Genomic DNA, 22,736 nt, shown 5'->3' on the forward strand with positions numbered 1-22,736 from the left:
CTCCACAGGTTTCTGATTGTGGTTTAAAAGAACTCTTGAAAAGATGCAATTTAGGAGCAGCTTTTAATGTTACTGTTTTTTTATTTCACTCAGCTTCATTCTTTAAAATTGAAGCATTGGTGATTACAGGAGAGTAATGGTCCACAGTGGTGGACACGTTTAGACACCCAACTACTGCAGAAAGCGTTCAGCATTTATGTACCCTTGAGGAAGGAGAACCTTCAGTTTCTAGAAACATGATCTTTTAAAAATATCCAAGCAAAAATGGTGCTGTAACAAGGTCTTTGCAGCAGTATAGAAGTGATCATCCTTCACAGATGAACGTCTTCTTCAGCACACAATGAGCAACAGTTTACAAAGTTATTAGACCAATCCTATTCTTTCAGTAATACCAAAAGTACAGCAACAAAAACACATTCCAGTTTAGAAATTAATAGCAGAAAAGAGGTGCCACATATTATGGGTTGAAGCATGTGATTTTCTCCAAGCTAACAGCTGAATTTGAATTCTAAAGGAAAAAAAAAAAAAGTAGCTTTTCTTCAAATAAAAATACAATTTTTTCAAGAATGCAGTGAAGATTCAAGGCAGACATCACAAATCACGAGGAAAACATTCACAGAATCATAAAAGCATTGTGCTTAAAAGCTCTCTGTCTCTTGTGAACAGGTAAAGGCCTTCAGCAGAACAGGAACTGACACAGTGGTCCAAATAGGGCGTGCTCCTCATTCTTCGAGATACCAAGTCAAGAATGCAGCATTTCACTTCTGAAATAAAACACGGTCCAATATGGCTATTTATCTTCCATAATGTTTCTTCAGACTTTTTTTTTTTGACCCAGGCTATGGGCAGAACATTTCTTTCATGTGTGCTTTAGGACTTCTTCTTGTGCAAATTCCACAGTGTAGTCTTCTGAACCATTTCTTCCCCTCCCCATAAGACACTTGGATTTTTACCCTTCTACCACTAAGCAAACCTAGAAAAAAAATGGCTATATGTTCTTTTGTTGTTGTTGTTTTGGTTTTGCTTGTTTTATAATCATGATTTCTATACCAACACGTATTTCCTTCTGATTATTCTGTATAACATCTTATTTTGCCAAGCAAATATATTCCTTCCTACAGCAAATGAAAAAAAAAAGTTATTTCTCCATAGCATCTGTGTAGCTCAGTGCCTGCTTTCTAAATTTGGATCTCTCTCATTTACCTCTCTCTCACTCATTTAGGAAGCCACAGAAAGGAAGGTGAAAGTCCCAACCTTTGAATACTTACAGGTTTGTTTTTTTTTCTTTCCTTGTAGTTTGGAGAAGGCAAACAAAGAGTCATCCATACATACCATGCAAACAAGGTCTTGAGAGGTCATCTAATCCACTGTGCTAGACCAAGCCAGGAGCAAAGTACCCTAAGCGTTCCTAACACCTTCTTAAATCTCCAACTAAGGTGCTGCTCCAACTGTGGTTTATTAGCATAAATTAAACTGTCATTTTGGTTCTGTCCAGCAGCTGCTTTCCTGCAGTAATAGGACCTCTCCTCCCCCAATTCCAATTAATTTCAAGCCAAAGGAGGGAATTCCTGGGCAAACAGCTTACAGTAGAGGTACTGCCAATACTTTCCTTACTTGGTAACCCTACGCAAAGTTATCGAACAATGCAACAAGCTAGTCAGGAACAAAAATGAAAAAAAATGTCCCTTACGTGTTTCTTTTTCCCCTCAGAGAGAGAAGGAGGGGGGAGAATGGGAGAGATTGCTACATGTTCTTGTGCATAGAAACCACCGTTATATGCACTGAAAACCATTTCAACATGAGATATTTAAGTCACAAATAAGGATGAATCAAGGTAAATGAAACTTGATCTGTCAGCAAAACTCAGGTGAAAATACTTTTTTTCAGGAGGAATGGGAAGGGCTTATCTGCAGGTACATGGAGAGCAATCCTTGCGCAAAGGTCTGCGTATGGAGATGACCATGTCTATAGGCTTCCACAGCCCCAAACACAGTATTTTACTAGGAAATCCCTATTTTGGCATTATTTTCACTTTAAAGAGGAATCTTACCAGCTTCAGAGTAACATGCATTCTCTGTCCCACAACAAAGTCACAGTGGAATAAGAGCACCACACAAGTCAAACACTAAAAAAATTCCTCACCAGCTCAAACAGTAAGTCTTTCTCACAGCTGGCATGCATAAGAATTACTGGCACTCTTAGTCTGACTAGGTAACAGAAGTCCGAGCTAAAAGCCCACCAGCCATGTCTGTCACCCAGTAAGATCAAAGTGGTCCTGCAAGTACTCTACTTGTACTTAATACTCTTTGCAAAGAAAACCAGATAGCTTTACTACACCTAGGAGAGGAAAATGCTTTTCTTAAGATTATACTGTTCTCCTGTCATCCTATTTAATATTATGCCTGCCTGCACTGATTATCTATTCAAAAGCTCCTTATATTTTCAGGCATTAGTTAAACTTTATTCCACTGATTTCCAAAAATACACTGGTTTTCCCTTTAAGTCCTGCCGCATGCATTTGAAAAATCTTACCAAAACAGAAATCAGTTGTAAGTTAGCACACATTTTATGTGGAAGTTAAACAGAAAAGTCATGGAATAGTAAGTATCAGTGGAAGCATAAGAACGTTCTATAGTAGCTTCATATGTAACCTGGCCAACTGAAGATCAAAATGGTTATCTCCCATTTCGTCTCAAATAGAGATACCATCCCCTTTAAAAGGGAACGGCCATTAAGTAGCATGGGAATAGGGTCAATCTTACTTTTTTGACATTTTTGTTGGGTTTTTGGTGTGGGTTTTTTTTTCCCATTAAAAGGTGACTTCATTATATTTTAATTTACCGCTGCATTCTGAGTAAACTCATTTGTTCAGTAAGAGATGTGTACTTTCAAGAAGCAGTATAAGGCAAGAAAAAAAAAAGGCAAGGGGAAATAGAAACGTTGGGGTGCAGTTGGGCCTTGGGATGCGTGACCTATGCCTCTTGCCACGAATAAACGTCCAAGGAGAGGAAAGGGTGGTAGTTTTCTCATCAAGGTGCTGTAAAATGGATGTTTACAAGTTTGAAACACTTGTTTATCATTGACACAAAGCAGTTCTCTTGATCCAAGGGGGCCCACTGTGCTCCCGGTACCCGCTGCAGGCTGTACCACCCCACAGGCTCTGTTCAAACGTGAACAGCAGCTGGAGGAACACTCACGGATTCCCAAGAGCTTAGTGAGAACTTTGAAACATGACAGAAAGTGACGCTCTTTAATGGAAAAAAACACTCTCTGAAACAACGTGAATAAACGGGCAGCCTGCTCCCTGCACCTGCGGCGTGCAGCGCACCTGAGCATCGCCGGTCCAGCCGCAGGCTTCCAGTCAGCGAGGCGCTGCCCGGGCTCCTCTGACCTGAGAGCTTCCCTCACGCCTCCCGCTCTCCAGCCCACCTCCCGGCTGGATAAACCCCCCTAAAAAAACTCTTTTCCCCCCCTCGTGCTCCTAGGAGGCGCCCTGCCGCATTCTCACCTCAAGGCGTCAGCCGAGCGCCCGGCACCCCGAGGCTCCTCAGCCGCCCCCCCGCGCCCCTCCGCTGTCGCCCCTCCGCTCTCCCCCCTCAGCTCTCCTCAGGCGTCCCGCACGCGGGCCTCCGCAGCTCGCGCGAGCTCCTCACAGCGCGGCTTCCGCCCCCTCCCCATCCACCCATCACCCGCCTAATGGCCGGGCGCGCGCACAGCCTCCCTCCCCAGCTGCCGCCGCTCGCGCAGGGGCGGTTGCTGCTGCTCGCGCCTCACCTGACTCGGGCGCTGCCCAGCGCCTGCGCCGCCTCCCCCCCCCCCCCTTTGCCTTCCTCCCTCCCTCGTGCGCGTCCCCGTGGCGGGCAGTGCCCGTGCCCGTGCCCGTGAGGCGGGCGGGAGCGCGGAGCCATCCGGGTCTTGCTCGCTCGGTGCTCGGCGGACGCGGCGGACGCGGCGCTGCCGTCCCCGGGCGAGCCGGGGTGTGTGTGGGGGGAGGGGGCCGCCATGCACCTCCACCAGGTGCTCACCGGCGCTGTCAACCCCGGGGACAACTGCTACTCGGTGGGCAGCGTCGAGGACGTCCCCTTCACGGTAACGGCAGAGGGGGGCGATCGCTGAGAGGGGGGCGAAAGCGGAGGGGTTATGGGGGGTACAGGCGGCCGCGGGGGCGCTGCCGGGGGACACCGGAGCTCTCCCGGCCCCGCAGCCCCCCGGCGGGCAGGGCCGGCCCCGCCGTGGCCGTCGGGAGGGGCCGGGCGGGCTGCGGTGCCCCCGTGGCGCTCCGAGGGCCGGGGGCCCTGTGCCCTGGGCTGGGGGAAAGCCCTGAGCTGGGTGGCCTCAGCCTGGGGGGTCGCTTCCTTGCCTCTTTTTTTTTTTTTCTTTTTTTTTCTTTTCCTCTTTTCCTGAACACGAATGGTGTCTTTCTGCAGGGAGAAAATACTCTGCTGCACCAGGCATCTGAAGAGGCCTATCCGCTATCCATGGGCGGTTGGCTTCAGTTACTGTGGTTAAAAAAACACAAATTTCTTTGGCAGATGCTTCTGTAAAAGTAGATGAAAAGAGATACCTTCGGTAAATTTCAGGGGTCTGTGAATTTACGTAATAAATCTGCTTATCATCCACGGGCTATTTCTTGTCAATTCCCATGTCGATTTTGACTTCCTTAGTTTCTGATGTCTGATTTTAACGAGTGATCACCTTCTGCAGCACTTAGCACACTAAAAGCTAATCAGTATGTTGTTATTTGTAAATAAATTGTCTCATTAGACTTCATGTTAACATCTACAAGATATTAGCCAAGACACAAATTCCAAATTATATGATATAGGGCATCATTTTTGGTCTAAGACAACCACCATCAGACTTGTCAAACATTTAAAGGTTACTTTAGATTATCACAGATGTCTAATTTCAGTAATGAATGCTTGAAATTCATCAGAAGTAAAAGGTGCCATCTTTTTCTTTCTTTCCTTGTTCTGCTGCTATGCAGCCATACTGACATTAAAGGAACTTCTTACTTCTGATATTTATATAAGTAACACACTCGCGTTCGCATTCTAATGTGTTGCCTTTTCTGTAACAATTTGAAAAGTCAGTAAACTGCTACTGTAAAAGACAACTTTTTGCTATTTCTCATAACAGTTTTGATAACATCAAAAATTAATATTGACATATATTATAGTTTAAGTAAGACTTTTCCAAGACTTCAGTCACTGTTTTCTCTGTCTGCTGTGTCCATTTTTCTTTTATAACTTATTTAAGAAGTAGCTAACGGGATGGGGATGACTTAATAAATGTATTTCCTGGAATTCTGCAGCTGTAGCTTTCCTCTTCCCTTTTTCTCTTTTCTCTGTATTTGTGGTAGGCTTTTAACTTCCAGGTTTGTGTAGCCAGAGCTCAGATATGTTCTGCTTAAAAAATATACTGTTTTAAAGCTTTGCTGAATGGCATCTAGTTATTCTGAGAATGACAAAGGGAAAAGAAATGTTTGCCATTCTTTTTTTTTATGTGCTAAAACGCTAGTATTAGTGACACCAGGGAGTGAAACAATTCCAAAGAAATAAGAGCTAGGATCAGACAGTTTTTTCTTTTTTTTTTTCTTTTTTATTACTAAATGACAGAAGTTCTGTTTTTGTCATTTCTGGTGATGCTTCTTCAGTGCACTATTTGACTTGCTGTTGAGCAGGGCTTCCCATTCTCATTTCAGCAAATATTGTTAACCGTGTTTCCACAAAGGAATTCACAAAAGTTGCAGGCAGTCAGCTGATATTTATATAAATGGGCCTTACAAAGTACACACCCCGGCTAAAGAGAAAAAGCACACAGTATTTGAACCTTGTAGTCTAATTGGCAACTAATGTATTTTTAAAGCTTGTAAACTATCTACATTTTTCAAGCCATGTTTGATTTTACGTAGCTTTTGTCATTAAGCAGCCTTTTTTAGCTGACCCAACTTCAGTCACTGACCCTAACTCTGGATGCTGTGTATGTTACCAGTCTGACTTCCCGTGACCTGGAATAAGGTGGTTTCTTACAAGGAAGATGAGCTGTGCTTAATCTGTTTGTATGACTTCTGCCCTTTGTCCAAACTCAAGGTTGTTTTTTTTCAGAAACTTTGAACAGAACATAGCTGTTTCTAAAGTCAGTCTAGGTACCTGTACATAAGCACTTTTCTGATGGAGCTGAAAAGTTTTTAATTTAGTTTTTTAGTTTTTGAAAAAGCTTCTTGGCATCTTCCATGCCAGCACTGACACTTGGCCTGGAACTGTGTGTAATCACAGAATGGCTGAGGTTGGAAGGGACCTCTAGAGATTATAGAGTTTAACCCCACACTCAAGCAGCGTCACCATGTTACACAGGATCGCATCTGGGTGAATTTTGAAAGGAGACTCCACAGCCTCTTTGGACAGCCTGTTCCAATGAATTTCAGAAACAGTTGCAGGTGGAGTTTCCCACACGTATGTAAACTTTGGCAATGAAAAAAGCAAAATGTTCTTCCACAATAACTGAGAATAGGTTTTCTGCTCTGCTGTGCATTTCTCCTCTACTTCATCCTTCCTGAAAAATCACTTAGTAAAAGTTTGATTTGCAAATCCCACTGTTATTTATTACATATAATCTGTATGTTCTCCACTGTGTCATGTTTACATGAATGGCACAATAGACTGTTAACATCTGAATCCTTACTACATTTTTTTTCTGTGAAACTCTATGTGTAAACATTGTAAAGCATTTAATCACAAATCTGTCTCAATGCCAGTTTAGGAAAGCCTACTCTACAGGCACATGCTAGCGGTGGGCTTTTTGGACTTATTTTGCCAGTTTGCATTGACCATTTGTAATTCTACTGGTATTTGAGAGAGAGAAGGGGGATTGTAAATGTTCTGTCTGTTGATAGCTGTTTGAAAATGTTTCAGAATCCAGGTGTCTTCATTGCTAATAGGAATAAATAGGAATTTCTTAGTCTTACCTGTTTACTATCTATAGCTGCAACTTTAAAAAAGTGTTGTTATACAGGAGGAATACCTGAACTTTTAGATTATCTCACAATGCCAATACAGGCTTTAATTTAGGTTTTAATAAAGGTGAACTTCTTTTTTTTTAATACCACTGTTGGCTGCTGATTCTGATTTTGTTTCTTTGACATCATTTGCCATCTTGAAATGCCTCTGTACCCGTAATAGTAAACATTAGAGCTTGAGAACTTCTGGTCTATTTCGCTCACATCAAATTTGTAGAGATTTGCAGGCTATAGAAAGAAGAGAATCATTTTATATACAAAGAGAAATATAAAATAAATATTACATATTTATAAAACATTGTTACAATCAGAGAACCAAATAGGAAAACACAGACATGTGAAGGATGAAGATGCACCTGCCTCTTTCTTAGTATCTGAAAATCAAGGATATAGCATGAACTGTTACAGTAGGATCCACAATGTCCTGCTTTTTCAGAGGCAAAGCCTGGTGCTCCTGCATTCAATTAGAGCTTTGTCATTGTTCATTTCAGTGGTCCCAGATCTTGACAGTTAGAGCAGACATTGGCAAACTATAGCTTATTAGTTGCATGTGAATCTTGCAAGTCATCCTTGCATTCTGGCAGTTTTGCAACTCCATTTAATTTTCTCTTTAAAGTTATCAGTGACATTAGAAATGGAGGTTGGCAAGAATTCCATGTGGGTGGTTTTACTGCGCTTGTTTTATTCAGTGACTGCTTATAACTCCGTTTGTCTGAGGCCTCTGCACTGCTCTCACACATTACAGTATCTTAGCATCTTATTCTCTACCTTTACTTTTTATATGGCTTACCAGTTTTCCATTCCATTTATCAGGCTGTGCAGATCATCACTCTGTTGCCACAAATATGGGAGCCACTCTTCTTCTGGCAGGAGAGGTCTGTGCTGCCATGAATGATCTCCCTGAAGATGTTGTCAGCTGAATCCTTTAGAAAGAACTACTCATGTTAAATATTATGGCACTTCCCTATTCTTTGTCAGTGTAGGGTACTTCTACTGTGTTACCAGCTCAAGAAATGAAAGGACAAATTAAAAAGAATTTGAAACACATTCTGTTCTAGTGTAAATGTGCTAATATATTGAGTATATTAGAAAAGCTTCATAAAAGTAATCAAATGGGAAACTTGTATTTAGACATATACGGTGGTATGTGGAAATACCTTTCAGTACTGGAAAGTATATTGACCCCTGCTGTTTTGAAAAACTTGGAGACTATAAATGTGAAAAAGTGAATGATTATTTTAAAATGAGGGCGTGCCTTTTCTCAAAAGTGGCAGTATGATGTACTTCTTAAATAAACTTAAGTTTTAAAGTAAATATAGCTTTACATAGTTTCAAGAAACAAGAGCCATTCTCAGAATAAATATCTACACTAAGAAAATGACCCCAAAACCAAGAGACAGCACTTACTCAAAGACCCTGGAGCGGCAGGCTGATACCTGTAGGGAATGTGTTCCAACTGAGGCCTCTAAAGAACTAAATCCCCTCTGTTGGCACAGGACATCAGGTGTGCTGTCAGCTGCTGGTGCAGTGCCAGGCACAGGCAAAGAGAAGGAAAGATAAGAGTGACAGTGGTAAGATTTCACTTAGAGATCTCTGCATTTTGATGATTCTTTAAAGAAAAAAAATAAAACTTCTACTGTAAAACACCCTTTTATTTAAAATTAACCTTCAAATAGTTAATTTGAAGTTAACCTTTTCAGTTAACTTCATAAAAACATGCTAAATAGCGTAATTAGCCAGAAAAATGTTCATTTGCTGCTATAATAAGAAGGGGTACATAGAGGACAGAGGAGGAGAAACTAAAACATTGGAAGAAGCGAGATACTGAGTTCTCTTACTTAACAAACAACCATACACGGCTATTATGTCTTTTCTGGTTCATGCATTATCAAACTACGCACACATATGCATGCACGTTTAAGAAAATTAAGCACCCTTCCCCATATCAATTCCGAGGCACGTGTCCCTGACTCCTCCTAACAGGACTGAAACTAGTGATAAATCATGTTTAATTGAAATTGAAATTTGCAAGTCAAGTTATCAATACCGACAGTGAAACAAGGGATTATCTGAGAAGTTTAAGACCTTATTTTAAGTGGATCAGTGCCTTTTTTTAACTGTATTGAGCAACATTTTAAATCACATCTTTTTAGCAGGTTTGTATCAGTAGTTATGAGGCAGACTGTTGAAATAAAAACTGAATTTGAATCTTTCGATTCTTTGCTGTTTTAATTGCTCGCCCTTTGAGAAAAGTAGTAGGAGATTCAATTGCTTGTGAATATTGAATTCTGAATAAATTATTGGAACTGCAGGAGTTGGTTCTATTTTCTTGTCTACCTGTGGGCATTTGTATCCTGGTCTCCATCTCCCTTCCTACTTGTGAATGTTTGCTGGACTGACCAGCATTTCACACCACCAGTGGAGTTGGTTTTGCAGTAAATTCAATATAAAAAGTTGGAGAACGATAAGGCAAAAAGATTTTCTGTTCAGTGCCGAAACTTATTTCAGTATCTCAAGTCTTTTTGTCTCCCACTTTCTGGAAAAAATCATATTCAATTTTAGTAATTATATGTTACCTCCCAGACGGGGTCAAACAATTACACAGCCTAGTCATGAAGGAGCCAGGATATTCTCTTACACAGATAATGTCCCTCTAACCACCTTTTAGCAGTTTGTTTTTTTTTCTCCACTCTCCTGCTTCCAGTATACTGATACTCCACTATCAGTTCCTCAGAGCTTCCCAGAGTGATTGTAGACTTTGAGGACACACAAAGACAACACTGTGTCACTTTATTTTCATGAGATGGCCTCAGAAGTCTTTCAGACTGTCTACATTTCATACCTAGTTTTCATTTTTATGTACAATTGCGTAGCTACTTTGAATATTTCATTGCTGCAGCTACTTGTAAAATTAGTATCTTCATTTCATGTTCAGATAGGCACTTAGCAACTGGGCCACATCATATGGGACCACATCAAAAGCTTGCATGTTGACCAGTGATGATAATGCTCACAAAAATAGGTGTTCGCAAGCAAAATGTATATAGCTACTGAACCTAACTTTCTTCAGATTGTAAAATCTGTAAACATGTTCTCAGTTAACGACTGTGCTAGTAGACATCTTCTGGAGCAACAAATTGCAATGCATTAAAAAAAAAAGAGAGAAACTGGAATAATTGTTTTTCTTTAAAAGTTTCTTTACAAGGACATGCAAGACCCGTTACTTTAAATATTTTGGTAACAAGAAGGTTATTTATAGAAACACAATGATTTTCTGGGCTTCGGGAAACTAATAGCAGAACATTTTGTCACAGTCTTTCTGAAGTCTTCATATGTATTGGAATGTGTATTGGAATCGGTATTGGAATCAGTGGAAAACTTTAAGGAAACAGACATCTTACTATAATTTCTCACTCTGAAACAGCTTGTTAGTATATTGATGAAAGGAAGGGATTTCTATGCTTGAATGTGGGAGTTCAGTGCAACAGAGCATCTGGAGTGATTAAGGGGTTTAGAATACTCCAGTGCATTAGGACAGGTGAAAGGTTGGCAGACATACGTGCTTATCCTGCCAAAAGAAAATGCTGCAAACTATCATTGTACTATAACCTATTCTTAAATTATTTAGACTGTAGTTTGTAACGTACAATGAAATACAATATACCCAAGACAAATCTATTATTATAACACGTTTTTTTAAAACTCGAAAGTGCAGAAATTGGATTCTTGTGGAAAAACTTCTCTTTGATACTCTTTTTAAAGAGGGGCATATTTAAGGAATTTTTATGCAAATTCAATAACGAGTGCAGGGGACAAAACTTCAAAAACTTTAGAAAAATACACAATAACAACAACAACAACAAAAAGTGAAAGTACGCACAGAGCTTAAGTTCTGTAATAAGTGTTTCGTATTATTTCTTTTTGCCGTGGATGATTTAAGGTCTCCTTTGCTACTTTGTTTTGAAATGGGTTCATATTGCTCATGCCCTTGGAACTTGATAACATAAAAATTGGTTCCATAAAAATGGAAACCAACCCTTGTAAGTTTGTTATGCAGGAAGAGTACAATTGTTCCTGTATTAAATGTTTTCACTGATATTAAGGAGCAGCAGTGTTATATAGCAGAAATATCTTTAGGCTCTGCTTTCGTTTTTAAAAAGAAAGTCTAATATGGTTGTGTAAAGTAGCAATGGGGTAACTGCAGACAAACAGAATTTTTCTTCATTTCCTATGATGCTGAAGAGAAAACAAAATTATAATCATGGAGATTTTTTTTCCCTTGAAAGTAGAAGAAACATTTTTAATATAATACTGTCAACATCTGACAGTTGGCATTATTTTTCAATGGTTGTTACACTCCACTGTCCAGTAAATGTAAAAACATATGATTCCAAGGCAAGATGACAGTATTCATTATTTTATTGCACACTTAGTCCATAAACTGATCAAACCTCAGTATGTTCATATCTGTGAATAGAGGGACATACCCTTCCACAGCTTTAAGTTTCTTAAGGTGTCAGCATCATCTGGTAGAATTTCTTTTCCCTCCTGAAAGAATCTTTCCTAATCTGAAAGACTTTGAAGAGTGACCCTTAAAAGTCACTTTTTACTTGTTGCTTATCCTGCTGATGTTACCAAGATGATGAGGAATAAACTCTCTACATAGTAATAACATAAAGTTCATTATTTGTGTAAATGGAGATTTTCACAGTGTTTTTTAAAACCATAATAATTCTAATAATGATTTAGTTGTTTGTTAGTGCTTTTGTTGTTTTTTGTTTGTTTGTTTTTAATAAACTTTAAATTGGATTTCTTTTAAAATTTATTTCTTTTTAAAATTATTTCAGGCATATGGTTCTGGTTGTGACATTGTTATTCTGGCAAATGACTTCGAATGTGTACAAATTATTCCTGGTGCTAAACATGGAAACATCCAAGTCAGTTGTGTGGAGTGCTCCCAACAGCAAGGCAGGGTAAGGATTTTAATTGTTTGTTGTTTGTTTTTTTTTTATAAATTTAAAGAAGGAAAAAATGAATACTCTAAATGAAATAATTAAACATAATATGTTAATGCTATTACTGAGTTAATTTTGTGACAAATATTTTTACTGATCTGTAACTTTCCGAGGAACGCTGCTTATGTTATTCAGAGGATTGTTTTAGTATAATAATAATTTATTTTTGTAAGTTTTGGGTTGGGGTGCAGGGAGAAAGCAGGAAACATCTTTTAAAAATGGATTTTATACCTTTCCAGGATGTACAATGACAAGCCTCGCAAAATGTAGGAATATGTATTAGTTACTGTATAGCAATGGGATTAAAATTCTTGCTTTGTGAATGCCATTATTGTATGCTTGCATATACCTGATGACAACAAGAATAAGTCATTCGTGCATACATACACACATTTGTGTGTGTGTATTTGTGCTTCCTGCAAAGTAATGAATTAGAAGTTCTTTATTTTTCAGAAAAGCCTAGGCATGTATAATGTGTTTCAAAGTGCTACGGTGTGAGCTTTTGCAACTGTGTGGCCCTTGACTAGCTGCTCAGCTTTACTTTTAATCCCCAAACAATGCATGGCTTTATTTTTAATCCCCAAACAATGCTAAACAGACAGTCTAGATTGCAGAGAACAAGAAAACAACTTTCTATGAGATGTTGCAGAGCACTGATCAAATTTTGCTTATCAGTTGTCCCTGCCTACCACTGTTAGCTTGTAAACAAGTTGGTTTTAGTATTGAGAAAGCCCCAGTTAGAATTCAGGCAAGTTTAGCTGGCAAGGCCCCTACACTACGGCCAAGCAGTCCCAGTGGGACTGGAAGAGAGATTCCATCTGCACGGGGGACCCCTGCAAGCTCACCATGAACCCCGGGTGCTTCTGCATACAAGACTCTGAACTCATGGTCAGTTTTTTGGGGCGGAGTGTGTTGTTGCAACCTTTTTTTTTTCCTTCCCCCATATGAAGAGGAAGTAAGATTTCATAAGAACTGTAGTGAAACTTTTGCATCATTTCTGTATTGAAGACACCAAATCCTAAATGAGAGAAACTTAAACAGTTGTTCTTTTAAAAATCTTTTAAGCAAGAAGACAGAATTTACAAGATAGTCAAAAGTACTTATAAGCATTTGAATATTAGGAGCACAACCAGATTAAATTCCTAATAAAGATCATTGTGTAAATGGAGGTTTCTGTGAAAGAACTAGATGAAAGCAATTAAGGGGTGGTACAAGTACTTCAGTTTTTCCATTTACCGTTTGTCTCACCTGACAATATATTTAGCTATTCAAATGGAATCAAATTTCCTCCCATTTTTTAGTAATTACTATTTAGAGGTACAAAATGGAACACGGGATCACACTGAGACCCAGACACTAATAATTCATTCATTAGTTAGTTGTAAAGTAGAGAGAACAAGAGCAGAAGTATCAGCTTTCTCTTATGCATCAATGGTAGTTGCCTTAGAAGTATGTATTAGATCTGATGGACAGTGTGCATCCCACTGAACAAGATGTATTCTCTGCTTAAGTTAAGATCTTAAAGATGGGCTCATTCAAAGGTATGCATTTCTCAGCTTCCTTTAGAAGGTATTTGTATAACACAATGAATTACATTTATATTAATTTCACTTTTCTTGTTTGATTGCACATAGAATTTGTACTGGAAATTCTTTAGCTATTTTGAAATACTAAAGAGCAGCTAGACTTATCTCATAACCTTACATCTTGAGTCTTCAATTTTTTTCCAGATTGCAGCATCATATGGAAATGCTGTTTGCATTTTTGAACCACTTGGTATAAATAATCATAAAAGAAATTGTGTAAGTATGTATTTCATGACTGTAATTCAGTTTAGGTTCTTAGAAAAAAGTATGTCTGCCAGTTATTATTGAATTGACACAAAAAAGACTAGTCAATAAACATTTTCCACCATCCATAATAAAATTGGATGGTCAGGATCATCCACTGTATAAACCGAACTGGGTATTGCAGTTTTCCCAAGTTCCCAGCATCTCATGCTAGAGTAACATGGTGGTGAGCTGGTATTTCTTTAAATCGGTGTATCAGATCTGGAGTACAGAAATATGACTTGTTTGTGTATATGTGGTTCCAAGCTAGTTTTAACAACATGGTCATGACTGAATGCTCAAGTCTTAACTGTGCTCTCAAGTGTGTTTCACAATCTTTCTTGCATCTATAGTGCCATTCCTTATATTGTTGTAAATGTATGCCTGGTTTACAGTAATCTACAGATACATTTGTGTATGTGACAGGTCCAGGTCAGGTTCACACAGCAGTGTGTGATGCATATAATTTTTGTAAAACAACTGAAGAAATTATTAAAACTAGATTCCACAATCTGTTGCTGGGTCCTGAATTTGTACGTAACAAGCTAAATAGTAATTTTCTAGAGAAAGAAATAAATACAAATGCGTTTGTATTTTGCTGTTGATGTGAAAATTAATTCTTTAATTTTTTTAAACTACAGCAGCTAAAGTGTCAGTGGCTTAAAACGGGGCAATTTTTCCTCAGTTCTATGACTTACAACCTAGCATGGGATCCTCAAGGTAATGTGGAACTTCTGATGCATTCGTTCAACATTTGTAGTTAGAGAACTTGAACACAAATTATTTTTATTGAAATGAAATGGGAGCGTGAATACAGACATTTTAGATGGTCCATTCTCAGGCAGCCTTACGTAAAATGCGGTGCTGCAATTAGCATTTGTGAAGATGCTATACCAAGTATTTGAGCGTTCTGTGCAAGATCTTAGTTTGGGAATCATGGTGTTAAGTTGCTAACTGGCTTAAATCACCACTAATAATCATTTAAATAGGATTTTAGCACAATTAAAGTCAGCAGTGTACCAAGAGAGAGAAATTGATAAAATGCCGAACAATATGTAGTATTTGAGATGTTAATGGCTGTTTAGCATCTTCAACAGTCATTGTAAAATATGATCTATCAATTTAAGTCATTTAAAAACATAAAAACAAACTGATATTCTTTCTTAAAAGACATAAATTTAAAATGTTTTGATAAAAACAGCTGTATAATATGATTGAATACTCTATCATATTTAAAATGACTTCATAAAGTTGTTTTCAACTTGTTTTTAATAATTCTCATCAAAATGTGATGACAGGTGTAAGCGTTCAATATGAATGCATCATCTTGGTTTCCCAGCTTTGATGTTGTTCACTTTCAGGTAACAGGCTACTGACAGCAACTGACTATTTGCAATTGTGGGCCCCACCATCTAGTGACATTCTAGAAGAAGATGAAGATGATCCTGACAATCAGATGAAAGATGATAAAGTTCTCCCCGTTCTAAATGATTGGAAGTGTGTCTGGCAGTGCAAGTGAGTGAGATAACTCATTTGAAGACAGAATGCAATGCCAACTCATATCATCTCTATCTTTCTCTAGAAAACCATATTGTAAAATTTGCTTTTAAATAGGTTTAAAATACCATAAAATTCAAACAATATAAGTTACTCAAAGTAAAAATATTTTTCATGTGACTAAGTCATCAGATAACCTTGTCAAAAGCTTAACTGTATCACTGGCAATATGTATAAATTGTCCCTCTCTTCTCAGCTTTGAAAGTAGTGCTGAGATACTGGATGAGACCAAACAGAGGAGCAATAGCAGGCAGACATGCTATGCTGTTCAAGATGAGAGCTGTTTTCTGAAACTTAGGAAGAGTCTTGAAACACTCTTTCTTCCCAGTTATATTTGAGATCCATGTACGGAAGTGTTTCGTGATCAGCCATTTCTATAGATATACAGACTTGGAAAGCAGCTACCCATAAACCTAAGTTCTGTGTGACTTTTGAAAACATTTTAGATTTTATGCCTATAAAGCACTGTGTAGGCTGCTTGCCTCTTTCAGCTGACCCATACATTTTAGTCACTGTGAAATAGCATCGCAAATTATCTAAAAGATCTTTCCTTTATTCCTAAGTCTTGGTTTCACTGGGAATAGAAAAGCAAGTAGAACAATATTCACTTCTGTGATCTCATTAGATCTAGCGAGGGCTTGCCATATTTCATTAATTTTAATGTACTGGTTTTCTGTAGAGAAAACTGTGTGAGAATAGTAAATACCTTGTTTCATTGAAGCAAATACTCTTATGCTTTTGCCATTTTTAAAGTATGTTTAAAGCGACAGCTATAAATTTGAATATATTTCATATAAATAATGCACAGTAATACTGAATCAACTGAATATACATGGAATAAAAGACTTTGGTTACAGTTTAAAACTTTACTCTTGTGTCTTTAGGACTGCAGTATCGGTACATTTGATGGCATGGTCTCCTGATGGTGAATACTTTGCAACAGCTGGGAAGGTAAGAACAACAACAACAAAATAAATGAGTGCTTGAGATGTGTGCATTTCTTTGTCAAAAGTAAATAATTTAGAATGGTCCTATACCATATAAACACATTATAGTCTGAGCTAAGTTAAATTATCATCTCCTATATAATACATAATTTTCACATAATTCCTTGAACTTCAGCAACAAGAATTTGGATTTAGCTATGTACTGTTACTGACTACTTCAGAATTGACCTGGAAATAAATTGACAGTCATACAGACGTATCATTGGATCATTATGATATAAAACATAAACATTTAAACTGGTGTAATATCAGTGGATAAATTAGAAGAGATTTTTCTATTTACAGTGAAGTCTGGGTTCAGTTATCAGTTCCTAACTTCTATTTCAATTTTTCATATTTTTTGTCAAATTGCTAGTCAAGCTAAGTTTTCAATTAATAATTCTCTTTAATTTTACTCTCTCATTTGAGTGATTTCTTTTGGTTTTTGAGTCGGGATAGTTAAGCATTTATTGCTTGTGCTTAATGTTGGTCAAATGATGAGATGAATTTTAGTAAGCTTTATTTTCTTACACTTACTAAAGAGGACAACTGAATCATGAGCTCTGTTGTTTTATGACTATAAACATAGTAACACCACCTTAAAAATACTACATTTGGAATCACTGTGATTATAAAATTATCAAAACATTTGCTTTGTTTCATATTTCTGCTTCCCATGAATATACATATATTCATAAGTGTATATATGTATATATATACACACATATATACATATATATATGTATATTCCCATATATATATATAAGAATTTGACTAAGTGTCAGTTGACTAAGAGGCAGTTGGTTCCAGTAGTTATTTCCTATTTGTAGGACAGCTCTATCTTAATTCCTATATAAGCTTTAATCATAATTCTTAACAGGGCTGTCTGTCAAACTTCTTTCTTGCAGAATCTGTGGTTAGATACTGTATTTTTAGGTGCTTCTCAGGAAATACAAATAAAAGATCTCTCAGAGATAATTCATTCATTTATTTACTTTATTCTGTATCTGCACTCCAGCAGCCAGTCCTGAAATCCAGGGATGTGGCATGCAGCTGTATACGATGTATTTTGGGCGTACTAGTAATGTTGCCCTTAGCCCACATCAGTGTAGATGTATTCCTGTCTCATTTATCAGCATTTGTTGTATTGCTGTATCAACATTTCACTTGTCTTTCAGTTAATTACATCAGTGGTGCCCAACAAGTCAAACCAGAAAGGTAGCATAGATCGTGCTAGTGGAGAGGAAGGTTGTATCATACGGTTACTGCTCAACTATGTGCCTCTGCTCAGTAGATACAGTGCTTTCTGTGAAAGTCAGGTTTCCTGTGCATGGGAACCAACAGTGACTTACAGCACAAATTTTCCTAAGGGAGAAACTGATTGGTAATGAGTTTAATACTGTCCTGTGAGTGGCAGCCCATTTCTGGGTTCTGTCTTTGCAGAGGAAAGGATGTGGGATTTAAGCATGCATATGTGGTATGCAGAAAATGCATAGACACCCAAGAGGAAAGTAGGGAGCCAAATAGACTGCAAGAAAAATTACTTCTGGGACTGATGTGTTGCCAGCAGAGTATTTCTTTGGTCCTCCAACTCATTCCGGGATGACCATCAATGAAATACATGGTCTCAGGAATGAGTTGTCTGGGAAACTAAATAGTTCTGTGCAATAGGTTGAGTATTTATTAAAGATACTGGAACAGCAGTTTCCTTATCATTTAGCATTTTATTTTTGTGACATTTTCACTTATAGCTATCTAATCCTGTGTTATTTTGCTGCTTTACCTAGGATGACTGCCTCTTAAAGGTTTGGTATCCTATGACTGGTTGGAAGTCATCTCTTCTGCCCCAACAGAATGAAGAGAAGAAATGCTCAGGGGTTGTCCACTTCTCATTTGTCTATTTAGCTCATCCTCGAGCAGTGACGGGATTTTCATGGCGTAACATTAGCAAGTACATGCCCAGGTTTGAAAGATTTTATTTAAAAATAAACAAATAAACAAACAAAAAAATAAATATTTGACTTTTTTTTTTAACACACTGCTTAAAATTTGGGTACAAGAACATGGTTCGATTTCTCTGCTTATACTTTCAAGAAATAAAACTTAATAGTATCTTCACATACGCTTCTGGATTACCTAGTACAACAGTGATAGTCACTTTAATAAGAGAGACTTATTTTAAAATATGGTCTTAACTTTAGTGCCTTCTCAAGTTATGCCAGAAAGCATAAGGCTTTGTCTTTATCAAATAGTATTGTGGCATTGGAAATAGAATATTTGCTTAAACAATTAGTACTTAGAAGCTTTGTTGTATATACTGTTTTTTAATTAGCTGATTTCACTTTTCATGATTGAGTAAAATTGTATGTATTCTTCACATAATCTGGCAAACCAGATAATTTAGGGAGTTTCATGACCACAGTTTTATGGTAACTGTTGGATTTAGCAAATAATAACCATTCTATGTTCACATGCATTTTTGCTAATAATTTATGAGTTTATCTATCAGCATACTAAAAATCACCACTCATATAAAACGTTTAGTTAGCACAGAAATTTGGATGAAATAATTATAACTGCTAAATAACTGTATATTCCCCTGATTTTTGCTGTGTCCATATGCCTAATTTAATTATATTGGATAATTCCTTGATATGTCTATCTTTAGGGGCTTAGTCTGTAATGTGTTACTCACGTCATGTCTTGATGGCATCTGTCGGCTGTGGGCAGAGACGCTGTTACCAGAAGATACTCTTCTGGGTGAGCAGATCTGTGAAACTAGCACTTCCAGCATTAACAGCACCATTTCTCAATCTGGAAAGCAAAAAGACAAAATACAGCATGCACTAGAGGTACAATACTTGTCAATTTTTTATTTCAGGATTGGTAAAACTTGTAAACGTTTACTAGAAAAATTAAAGTATGTAGAATTCTAATATCTATATATTACATATTAGAACTATACCTAATATGTAGTTCTTACACGCATAACAGAATAGTCTGAATTATTTTATGTGAGTTAAGTTTATTATTAATCACTGAAGAAGTCAGAGACGTCTAATTTTGCACCCAAGCTCCATGTTTTTAAAACTACTGCTTTTTCTGTAGCTAATTAATAGCATTGGGAAGAGACTGAATTTTCTATAGCTAACTGATAGTGTTGGGAAGAGATGATGTTTAATATGGAATATTAAGATGGTTTCATTCTGAATGGGTATGAAAGTCTGTAGTTATAACAGTAGAAGCAGTAAATAAACTCTTCTAGTACTTTAGTTATCTGATTTGATAACTACATTTCCAAAAGATGATATTACAGGGCTATGAGTTTCAGTGGAGGTCATGTGAAGTATATTAAATTTATAGGAAAAGAAAACATGTGAATGTAAAAACAAAACTGAACAAACAGTAATTACATAACTATGCATTTATATCCTTTTTTTTTTTTTAGTATTTCTTAAATTATTTTTTCTAATTATACCAGACAATTCACCATTTGAAAAATATGAGAAAAGGGCAGAGGAGATCTTCAGTTCTTGTTACCCACACAGATGTATTACCAGACCAACAGGGTACTCATGAAGTTCAGCGTCACATTTCACACCATGCAAATGCACTTGGTCACTTCCATATAGCAGCAAGCATCAACCCTAATACAGGTGAAATAGAACTATTTATTAAACTGTTAATAATATATTTTCACAAAAAGGAAAAAATAAATAAAGGGGGCTGAGGTGCATGTTCTTTGCTTTGCCTAATTGAATAGAAGGGATTTGTAGGAGGAGTGCTATTTCACAATTCTGTCATTTGGCTTAGAGTTTTGTAAGACAAGCTGATTTTTATTTTTTTTTCCAAAAATCACAGACTGTCAGACTGGTTGTATTTTGAAGGAGGTCATCTTGTGCAATGCCCCTGCTTAAGCAGGGTCACCTATAGCCACTTGCCCAAGACTTTCAGCATTTTTAAAAGCCTTAATTTCATTTTTGCACATCGGAAAGCAAAAGAAATTTCACTACCTTAATTTCAAGTCTGCTTCGTGCCTGATTTGGGGAGAAAACAGTATATGATGAATGGATTACTTGCATCCTACATAATATAAAGTGAATGGAAAAAAAAAGCTGTACAAGATTTTATTAGCAGGAAAACAGCTGCTTTTTGTAGAATAATTTAGAATATTTTAAAGAAGAGATTGAAGAACAATCCTGTGTGTAAAATCAGTAAATGATATGACAACACTGCAACTTAGAAAACTGAGCAATTAGACCCGTTGAATCTCATTTACCAGTCTCATTTGAATCATTTTACTTTATTTCTTGATGCTAAAATGTCTTTCCTTTTTTTTTTCTTTTTCATTTTTTTACTCAAAACATATGTAGAAACGATCTGTACCTTACCTTTTCTAAACGTACAGGCACAAGGTCTGTTCTACCAAAAGTGAGTTAATTGTCTTAATCAAGAAATGTGTGTGTGTTTAATAGATACGTGGTTTAAGATACAACTTTTTGATCTGTTTACAACTGTCCACAGATATCCCATCAGTTTTGGCTGGAACAGCTTTTAATATAGATGAAGGCAATGGAGGCTTTGTTGTTCACTGGTTGAATAATAAAGAATTTAATTTTACATCATCTATTGAAGTATTTATGCAGCATCTAAGAAAATTTTCTGAACAACAACTAGAACAAGATTTTGATGATGTTGAGGTTGAAGAGGAAGAAGAAATGGAAGAAAAAGAGAGAGGTTTGCATATGAAATTAGATCATGGTTAGTAATCTTGATCTATAGCACAAGAATTATTCTGAAACACATTTATTTAGTGCAATAATTAGTGCAATTATTTAACACATTATAAACAATAGTAATGTATTACTAATCTAAAATAAATAGATATAGATGCAATTTTGGCTCCTATAATAATTTGGTGGCATGAAAAGGTTGTACTCTCTGTTGGAATGCAGTAATGATAAACACATTGAAAAAGAAAGGTAGCTCTGGTTCTTTATTTCCATTTTGGAGCTATTCCATAAAGTTATGAAATTATGACTAAGACTTGCTCTTGATTCACCTTACAATCTCAGGACAGTAATGAGGCATGAATTGATGGCAAGCTTTAAGGAGGGTTGGACATAGCTCCATTTTAATGAAACTGCACTCTTTCCAGTAGAGGTAAGCTTTACGTCTTAAACCTTACAGCACGCAATGATCCCAATTGTAGCTGTTCACAAAGGAAGAGGAAGAGAGAGACATATTTTGAAATTAATGATGAAAAACATGCCCTATAAGAAGGACTGAACATTGCTTCAGGAGCATCACCTTAGCCAGTATATGTATTCCTTCCATTTTATTAAAGATTACAAATCCCGTTTGTTTAAAATTTGAAAAACTTATGTCTTCCCTTGTCTTCTCAAAGTTAAGAATGAAGAATTATCTAAGAATTTGTAAAAATAAAAGCCTTTCTACTTAAACCAGTAAGAGCTATTAAAGACAATAAACTGATGTATGTTTATTGTCGTTTATAAAGCTTAGGTTCTTAAAATCTAGGTTACCAATGCAATTTATGACAAACACTTGCTCGTGTCGTCATTCTTACTGCACATGCAATACATACTACTTCATCACTTGTCACATACCATGTTTCATAATAATCAAATAAATAAAAAAAAGACATTAATTTGGAGCCAGCATTCATGTAAAATACCTGTTTTTGTATAGTTGAGCAAAATGATTGTAGACAATTGATGTTAAGTGTCTGAATTTTTATGGTTGTATTTATTATTACTTGTATTCCATAGTTAGGATCAATAGTCAAATGCCAGGGCCTCTCACTGTTGTACAAACAGACAAAAGGTGTTTCTACCTTCAATTTGCATGAATGTTCTTATGAGATAGCACTATTAACAGATTTTAAAATATTGTTGTTTGGAGTGGAAACTGTAGTAGGACAATACTTGCAATTTGAAAAAAAAAAAAAAAACACCTTATTTTCTGTTGCAGACTTGTCTGTAGATAGAGAATCAGAGACAGGGACTGGAACAGGTTCTTCAGAACATGAAGATGGAGAAAGAGAGGGAAGCCCCAGAACATCTCTACCAGCAGGCCTACGCATGCCTCTTCCAACAGTTTTGTTAGATCGGAAAATTGAGTTGCTCCTAACTGAATGGAACAGAAATCCAGATATGCTTTTTACTATTCATCCTGTAGATGGTACCTTTTTGGTGTGGCATGTGAAGTATTTAGATGAACACACTCCAGGCATCTTTCGACAAGTTCAGGTGTTGTATATTTGAAATTGTTTTATTATTTATGATCTTAATGAACAGTCATTATGTTCTTT

General features: G+C 37.1%; 1 protein-coding gene and 1 long non-coding RNA gene across 5 annotated transcripts in view; one reads left to right on the top strand and one right to left on the bottom strand.

Annotated features, from left to right (window-relative positions):
* LOC121075918 overlaps positions 1 to 3,697 on the bottom strand; it is a 67,604-nt gene extending 63,907 nt beyond the window's left edge. For both annotated transcript variants that reach the window (XR_005823243.1, XR_005823244.1), the window contains exon 1: positions 3,509 to 3,697. This is a non-coding gene — a long non-coding RNA (uncharacterized LOC121075918). The remainder of the gene's footprint in view (positions 1 to 3,508) is intronic.
* Positions 3,698 to 3,805: 108 nt separating this feature from the next.
* Positions 3,806 to 22,736, top strand: part of DMXL2 (Dmx like 2) — a 54,728-nt gene continuing 35,797 nt past the window's right edge. For 2 of the 3 annotated variants that reach the window (XM_040569667.1, XM_040569670.1), the window contains exons 1-11: positions 3,806 to 4,089; positions 11,866 to 11,991; positions 13,764 to 13,835; positions 14,504 to 14,582; positions 15,224 to 15,377; positions 16,304 to 16,370; positions 18,193 to 18,368; positions 19,074 to 19,257; positions 19,887 to 20,061; positions 20,930 to 21,166; positions 22,397 to 22,674. In XM_040569667.1, coding sequence (XP_040425601.1) covers positions 4,003 to 4,089; positions 11,866 to 11,991; positions 13,764 to 13,835; positions 14,504 to 14,582; positions 15,224 to 15,377; positions 16,304 to 16,370; positions 18,193 to 18,368; positions 19,074 to 19,257; positions 19,887 to 20,061; positions 20,930 to 21,166; positions 22,397 to 22,674 — 1,635 coding nt within the window. In that variant the 5' untranslated portion in view covers positions 3,806 to 4,002. The remainder of the gene's footprint in view (positions 4,090 to 11,865; positions 11,992 to 13,763; positions 13,836 to 14,503; positions 14,583 to 15,223; positions 15,378 to 16,303; positions 16,371 to 18,192; positions 18,369 to 19,073; positions 19,258 to 19,886; positions 20,062 to 20,929; positions 21,167 to 22,396; positions 22,675 to 22,736) is intronic. The other variant, XM_040569668.1, reaches the window with a different exon arrangement.

This window comes from Cygnus olor, chromosome 11 (assembly GCF_009769625.2).
Source record: "Cygnus olor isolate bCygOlo1 chromosome 11, bCygOlo1.pri.v2, whole genome shotgun sequence".
Lineage (NCBI taxonomy): Eukaryota > Metazoa > Chordata > Aves > Anseriformes > Anatidae > Cygnus > Cygnus olor.